Below are 8,452 nucleotides of genomic sequence, written 5' to 3'. Positions count from 1 at the left end.
TCGGGCTACTGTGGAGAAGTGGGATCTCTATCCCTTTCTCTAATGGCCTTGTAATGAAGTTGATTAGTTTTTAGTTCGTAATTTATCAATTAAAATGAAATCATGGCTGGTTAGTCCTTTTCTCCAATATCATGACTAGCTATTTTATCCATTACGAGGCATAAACAGCATGAGTGTCACTCTCGTTTATTCTGCAGGCATGTCTAGGTAAGGGAATATGTTCTATTCCTGTGTCGATCAAGAACTCCCATGTCCAGGCATTGCAAAGCCTTTGCTCGTTGATGCTGAGTGCACATGAGGAGGGACACTTGGGTGTTTTACCTCTGGCGTGATTCAATTTGCAGTCGCAAGATTAATAACATAATGTTTTCACCATCAAATCAATCCGCAATTAATGATAATTTATTATAAACTGTACTTTGATTCAGTTTAATTGTCTAAGCTTTGCTTGTGTTTCTATCAACGGGGTTGCTTCATGTCCCTGAACAGCATGTTTTCTTGGTGGGCTAGAGCTTGTCCAGAAAATTACTGAAAACGATGCCACTTATGCTTTGTGTTTCACGCCGTGGGTCTCTGTTTTTTTACACAAAAAATAAAAATAAAAATAAAATAAAATTTAAGAGTATTAATTTTTTATGTAAAACTATAGCTAAAAGTACTGTCTATTTATAACATCTGGCTTAAAAGTAATATTTATAATATTAATAATAATATTAAATTTATATGATCCAAATTTAAGTGAGTTTGACTACAACACTTCAGAATCTTAGATATAAGTCTGGTTGCAAGATCATGTCATAAAAATATGATAATTAAAAAAAATTCATATTATAGAATGAAATTTAAAAAAACTATTAATTGAAAAGAAAAAACAATAAAGGAAAACATTATTTTAATAAATAGTGCTTTGAAAGGAGGGGTACAATAAAATCCTTTCATGAGATTACAATAATCTAGTGAATAATAAATAAAATAAATTATAAAATTTAATTCTTAATTAAATTGATATTAAAAAATGAAATTGAAAGAAAAAATTACTTAAGAAAAAGAAAAAAATCTGAATCAACTAGTTTAACCTGCCATACCAAACTAATCCATTAAACCTAAGTTCCAAATCATGAGAGTGTGATAACTAAATAGAAAAAAAAATTAATATTAATAAACAAAATAAAACAAAACAAGTAGATAAACAAAAGGGAAAAAACTAAAAAAAACTATAACTAATAATATTTTTCAAATTTATTAATATTATATTAGCACTATTCATTATAATAAAAATAATAATATTTTAAATATTAATAATAATATTAAACTTGCATTACCCAAGTTTAAGTGGACTTGGCTACAATGCCAAGTCCAAGAGCATTGGGTTTGACTTTAATACCACACCTAAGAGCCTTGGATATTGGTCTGACTACAAGATCGTGTCATGAATGTGTGATAACTAAATATAAAAAAATTAATACTAAAAAATAAAACTAAATAAAAAAATATTAATTGAAAAGAAAAAACAAAGCACTATTCCAATAAATAGTACTTTGCAAGGAGAGGTATAACAAAATCCTCTCATGAAATTATAATAATCTAATGAAAAGTAAACAAAACAAATCATGAAGTTTAATTTTCAATCAAATCAATATTAAAAGATGACAATAGAAGAAAAAACTAATTAAGAAAAAGAAAAAAATCTGAATCAATTAGGTTAACCCACTAAATCAGGTTAATTCATCAAACTTAGAATCCGTGTCATGGGAGTGTGATAACTAAATATAAAAAAATGTACTATTATCAAACTAAATTAAACAAAAAAATTAAAAAGAAAAAAAACAAAGAAAAAGGCAATAAAAAAACTTACAACTAAAAGGCATTTGCCTTTCACTATGGATTTGGACAGTGTAATCCACATTGAAATGTTGATATATTTTAGTTATAGTTATAATATTAAAAAATAAAATTGAAAGGAAAAAACTAATGAAGAAAAAAAAAGAAAAAATCTAAATCAACTGGGTTAACCAGGCAAACCTGGAAGAAAAAATCTAAATTAACTGGGTTAACCAGTCAAACCTGATTATCCCATCAAACCTAAAATTTGAATTATGAGAGTGTGATAACTAAATAGTAAAAATTAATATTAATGAACTAAAACAAAAAAAATGATTAATTAAAAAAAATAAAAAAGAAAAACCTAGAGGTAGAAAAAACTCATTAAAAAAAAATCTGAATTAACCGAGTTAACCCTTTAAACCTAGAATCCGTGTTATGAAAATTTGATAACTAAATAGAAAAAAAACTTAATATTAACAAACTAACTTAAACAAAAAAAATAATTAAAAAAACAAAAAAAAACAAAGCAAAAACACAAAAATAAAAAAAAATGAAATATATCAGTCTTTTTACTATGAACTGCATTGTACAATTCACAATAAAAGTTTGATGCTTTTTAATCATAGTTAATTATAATAGTAAAAGAAAAAATTGAAAGAAAAAACTAATAAAGAAAAATCTAAATTAATTGGTTAACCAACCAAACCAGGTTAACCCATCAAACCTATGATTCGTGTCATAAGAGTATGATAACTAAATAGAAAAAAATTAATATTAATAAACTAAATTAAAAAATAATTAAAAAGAAAAAAAAGAAAAACAACCTATAGAAAGAAAAAAAACTAATGAAGAAAAATAAAAAAAAATCTAAATTAACTAGGTTAACCGGTCAAACCAGGTTAGCTCATCAAACTTGAGATTCATGTCATGAAATTTGATAACTAAATAGAAAAAAAAATTAATATTAACAAACTGAGTTTAAAAAAAAAAAGAAAAAGAAAAAAAAGAAAGAAAAAGGTAAAAAAACTATTAAAAAAAGATTAATTTAAAAGAAAAAATAAAGAAAAAAACCTACATGAAGAAAAAAAATCTAAATTAACTAAGTTAACATTTCAAATCAGTTTAATCTATCAAACTTATAATTCGTGTTATGAATGTTTGATAATTTAATAGGAAAAAAAGTTTTATAAGTTAACCTAGAATTAGTTGGGTTAAACTGTCAAACCCGAAATCCATGTTATGAAAGTTTGATAACTAAATAGAAAAAAAATTTAACATTAACAAGCTAAATTAAACAAAAAAATTAAAAAGAAAAAAAAGGAAGGAAGAAAAAAAATGAAGAAAAGTTTTTGAATTAATTGGGTTAACCCATCAAATTAGGTTACCCCGTTAAACATGGGATCCGTGTCATGAAATTTTGATAACTAAATAGAAAAAAAAAATTAATATTAACAAACTGAATTTAACAAAAATTAATTAAAAAAAAGAAAAGAAAGAAAAAAGCCTAAAAAAATATTAAACAAAAAAAATATTAATTTAAAATAAAAAAACAAAGGAAAACAAACCTATAGAAAGAAAAGAAAAAACCTAATGAAGAAAAAATGAACTAATTGGGTTAACCCATCAAATCGGCTAACTCGTCAAACCTATGATCCGTGTTATGAAAGTTTGATAACTCAACATGAAAAAAATTACAAGTTAACTTAGAATTAGTTGGGTTAACCCGTTAAACCCGGAATCCGTGTAATGAAAATTTAATAACTCAATAGGAAAAAAATTACAAGTTAACTTAGAATTAGTTGGGTTAACCCGTTAAACCCGGAATCCGTGTAATGAAAGTTTGATAAATAAAGAGAAAAAAATTTAATATTAACAAACTAAATTAAATAAAAAATTAATTAAAAAGAAAAATCAGAAAAAAAAATATTCGAGTTAACTCGTTAAATTCAGAATCCGTATCATGAACATTTGATAATTAAATAAAAAAATTAAAATTAACAAACTAAATTTAAAAAAATTCATTAAAAAAACAAAAAAAATATCAAAAAATATATTTTTTTTTTACTGTGAATTGAATTGTGTAGTATACAATGAAATACATAAAAAAATTAAAAAAATATAATAAAAAAAAAAAAAGCTCAGAGTTTTATTATTGATTTTATGATGGACTGTACTCTATGAAGCACAGTAAAACACGAAGCTTTTAATTATAGTTAATGAGTCAACGTGCCTCAATTAATTTGCAGGGATGAGATGATAGCTGCTTCCACATTGTGGTGCCTCGAAACCGGCAGGTTTTTGTGCCGTGTAATGAGATCTGGTCAGAAAGTATGTAATTAAAGTCGAAGACTACAGTATATGTTGCTGACAATCATAGATTAATATAAATTTGATCGGTCCATGGTTTAGATTCTTCTTCAACATAGTTTGTACGGCCTGCTAGTCCCCAGATTTTTTCTTGAAATCAGGCAATTTTTTGTTTGTTGTGTTAGTTAAATCGGACAGAGCAGATCTTGTTGAGCAGCTTCTTTGGAGAGCTGCGATGTTTGTCAAGTCAACTGTACAGTAGCTTCATCCACATGCTTTATAGTCTCGAATGTCGATACTCCAGTTTATATATATATATAGTCAGTTTTTTAGATAACATAAAGTCTTAAAATTAAAAATACTCTAAAGGCAAGGGAAATATTGTTTCCATAGCATTGTAGACACTAGGGGTGTTCAAAAAAACCAAAAAACCGATTAAACCGAGAAAACCGGAAAAAGAAAATTGAAAAAACCGAACCGAAAAAAAAACCGATTAAACCGATTAAAATTTTGAAAAAACCAGCCGGTTCGGTTCGGTTTCGGTTTTATAACCAAAAAACTGAAAAACCGAACCAAACCGAAACTGGAAAAAAAACCGAGCCAAAACCGAGCCAAACCGGAAAAACCGAGAAAACTGAGAAAACCGAGGCAAAACCGGGAAAAACCGAGCCAAACCAGAAAAACCGAGCCAAACCGATTTGAACCGGTTTTTCCCTTAAAAAACCGAACCAAACCGAACCGAAACCGGTCGGTTTGACCCGGTTTCGATTCGGTTTCGGTTTTTTTTTTTTCAATTTTTTTTTCCAGTTTGGTTACTTTTTTTGATAAAAACCGAACCGAACCGAAAATGAACACCCCTAGTAGACACATACTTGTGGATACCGTGGAATCACTTTGTTCATAAGTTTTTTTTTTCTCTTTAAGGACCTAATTGAAAGCTAATTTAGCTAAAATTATTTAGAAAGGGAAAAAAAAATGAAAGATAGAGGATCACAATTCAAAACACAAAAGAGATAGATCTTGTTTTTTATTTTTTTGGCACAATGTTCAATTTAGTAATCATATTTTTCAAACTATAAAATTAGGTCCCTTCCATTTTTAAAATTTTAAAAAACTCAATTTTGGTCTAAAACATTATTTTTCTTAGTTTTTTTAATACATGTATATTTTTATTATCATTTGATTAAATAAAAAAATTATTGTTGATAAACATACCCATTTTACAAGTTCAAATATCTTAATGTATACTTGTCTTTTGAGTTTTCTATTTTTATCTTTAGTTTACATAAATAACCTTTTTTTCATTTATTAGTATATATGGTTCTATATTTATTTTATTAGATAAATGTATAAGTTTTTTTATTTACACTTATGATTTTTTATGTAAAAAAACATGTGGGGAAATGTTATATATTTGATTTTTTTATTGTATTTTTATCTTTAGTTTACATAAATAACCTTTTTTTCATTTATTAGTATATATGGTTCTATATTTATTTTATTAGATAAATGTATAAGTTTTTTTATTTACATTTATGATTTTTTATGTAAAAAAACATGTAGGGAAATGTTATATATTTAATTTTTTTATTGAAAAAAAATATTTGACATATGATGGAGTGCTAATCAAATAGCTAATGATATTTGAAAAGATGGTATATATAGTTTTCTTAGTATTTGTTTTTAGATAAAATAAAGTCTGAAAAATTCCCTATATATGTTTATAGCCTATCTCCTTTTTGTCTTTTTTTCTATGTTTTTTTTTTGCACTCTAAAAATTATTACTAAATTCACTTACTTTTCAGTTTTGATATTGTTCTTAAATATTATTATAAATTTTTATTTGTATTTCTTTCAATTATTATATATTATGTATCTGAAAATAATAATACTAATAATAAATTGTTCATGAAAATTCAACTTAAATTATCTTTTTATTCTTAACAATTTTAAATATATTTTGAATATGAATTTATTTTATTTATGATTTTTTTTTCAATCACACATAAAGTATGAACATACTATTTTGATTTTTTTTTTGTTTACTTACTATAATAGTTATAATAGAAACAATGATTCTAGTTAAAAATCTTGTATTTGCTAAGATAAGCAAGATATACATTGATAAAAAAAATTATTTGGATGGAAAAAAATTATGAAATGATTGTATTTTCAGATTTAATAATAATATCAAAAGAAGTTCATGAGATCTGAACTTTTTCTTATAATGATTTTTTTTTTGTCTTGCTACATGTTATATATCTAAAATATTTGAAAATTTTTATGATATTTACTATTTATATGAACAATGAAGCGCCTTTCTCTTTTTATCCAAGTTTTTTTCTATTAATTACACTCTATTTTGATTTTTTTTTTGTTTACTTACTGTAATAGTTATAATAGAAACAATAATTCTAGTTATGGTATTTACTGTTTATATGAGCAATGAAGCACCTTCCTCTTTTTATCCAAGGTTTTTTCTATTAATTACACCTTCTTTTTTTATGGTATAGTTTTTTTTTTTTCTATTCACATATTATTTCTTTTACATAGCATAGGCATCACTTTTCTAGTCAATATCTCCACTAATAAAAGTCAATATCTCCACTAATAATGCACGTGATATAACAACTCATAACTTTCTATAAAAATATTTTAACAAGAATCTCCATTAATGATAAGTATAGCACAACATTAATGACTTAATTTTTCATCAAATTATTTCTAAGTTGTATATTGGCACAAGTTCTAAGCATATCCTTGGCTATGCAAGGTTATGCAAGTTCTAAGCATATCCTTGGCTATGCAAAGTAGCCAAGTTCGAGGTTTCAAGCCCTGGATCCCTGTTGGAAGTAGTTGCTCCACTTCATCACAATTATAGTAATAGAACTATTAATAGAACAGTGGTAGTAAATGCTCGTATATTAGGAAGATAGAAACTCCAAGAGGGCATACATGTACTCTGTATATACACATAAAAGTTAAGGACCATGAATCATTCGATATTTCCTATAATTAGTTGGTGGATAATACAAGTAAAATCAAACTAAATTGGAAACAAACCGAGCAAATCCGCATTAAAATCCAAAAATATTAATATCCATGCTCTTATAAAAAGGAAAAGAAAATTAATGCAGAGAGAGAGAGAAGCAGTGCCTGAACTGGCTAGTTGCTATTTCCTATTTCGTGGATGAACATTGCAGAAACTCTGAAGCAGTCAACGCAAGTTAAAGCATAGACATCCCACGTTCATCATCGTCAATTAAACAGTCCACATTCTGGATTGCTCCTTCCTGTTTTCTCTCCATGATTTGAATCTTTCTCTTTCTTTTTTATCAGTGACGTTCCTTACTAGTAATTTCAATATCTAAGGGCACGTCATTCTCCAATTTTATTTTTTTTGTTTTTTACTCACATTTGTTTCTATATATTTATAACCTTGGTTTTGACCCGTAGCAAAATAGCAGTTATGAAGAGAGGGAGGGAAGTAGGTTACATTTTTTAAGGCTACGCTATCTCAAAGGCAGTTGAGATCAGTATTTATCAGTATAGTTTCGTAAGAGACTGTATATAAAGAGGTGCAAGCTGGAGACTCGGGTGTGTGATCACCAAGAAGAAGCATCAGGTCACTAAATTAATAACTAGATATTTAGAAGATGGTGCGCATGCTCTATTGGTTTACTGCAATATTGCTGCTATGGACGGCGACGGGCACAGTCCGTGGAGGGAACGTAACCTACGATGGAAGATCCTTGATCATCAATGGCCAACACAAGATTCTCTTTTCTGGTTCAATCCACTATTCTCGCAGCACTCCTGATGTACGTATCTCACTGTTCTGTTCATGTACTTGCGATACATATGTTGCTTTTCTTCTTCTTTTTAGTCTGTTTTGGCTATAGTTGTTCAACAAGCATGGCCTTTATCTATTTCTTTGTGGCCCTTCATTCCTCTATCTCCCACCTTTACCGTAAGTCGAGGACGTTTCACTTAATCTCTTCTCTTCCTTTCTCCCACGGATGCGTTTCATTTAAGAAAAGATAAAGCTGGGTTGTCTGCAGTTCTATGATGATAAATCCCATGATACTGTTCCTGTTTGCAGATGTGGTCATCATTGATTTCCAAAGCCAAGGCTGGAGGCATAGACGTTATACAGACCTATGTGTTTTGGAACCTGCACGAGCCACAACAAGGGCAGGTAGCTCCTTGCGCGTGTGTAAGGCCCCTTTTAATTTTCGTTTGATCGACTGTAGTGGTGAGTGACCATTTCATACCCTATTCGTTGCAGTTTTATTTCAGTGGAAGAGCGGACTTGGTAAGG

The 8,452-nt window shown here is 27.7% G+C and overlaps 1 protein-coding gene across 1 annotated transcript in view; it reads left to right on the top strand.

Moving 5' to 3' along the window:
- Positions 1 to 7,731: 7,731 nt before the first annotated feature.
- The window catches only part of LOC105110178 (beta-galactosidase 16-like), a 7,461-nt gene continuing 6,740 nt past the window's right edge, over positions 7,732 to 8,452 (top strand). The window contains exons 1-3 of the mRNA XM_011005128.1: positions 7,732 to 7,952; positions 8,234 to 8,329; positions 8,420 to 8,430. Of these exons, the coding sequence (XP_011003430.1) occupies positions 7,788 to 7,952; positions 8,234 to 8,329; positions 8,420 to 8,430 (272 nt within the window). The 5' untranslated portion in view covers positions 7,732 to 7,787. The remainder of the gene's footprint in view (positions 7,953 to 8,233; positions 8,330 to 8,419; positions 8,431 to 8,452) is intronic.

This window comes from Populus euphratica, unplaced genomic scaffold, assembly GCF_000495115.2.
Source record: "Populus euphratica unplaced genomic scaffold, PopEup_1.0 scaffold445.1, whole genome shotgun sequence".
Lineage (NCBI taxonomy): Eukaryota > Viridiplantae > Streptophyta > Magnoliopsida > Malpighiales > Salicaceae > Populus > Populus euphratica.
This window is presented reverse-complemented; position numbering and strand designations above follow the sequence as displayed.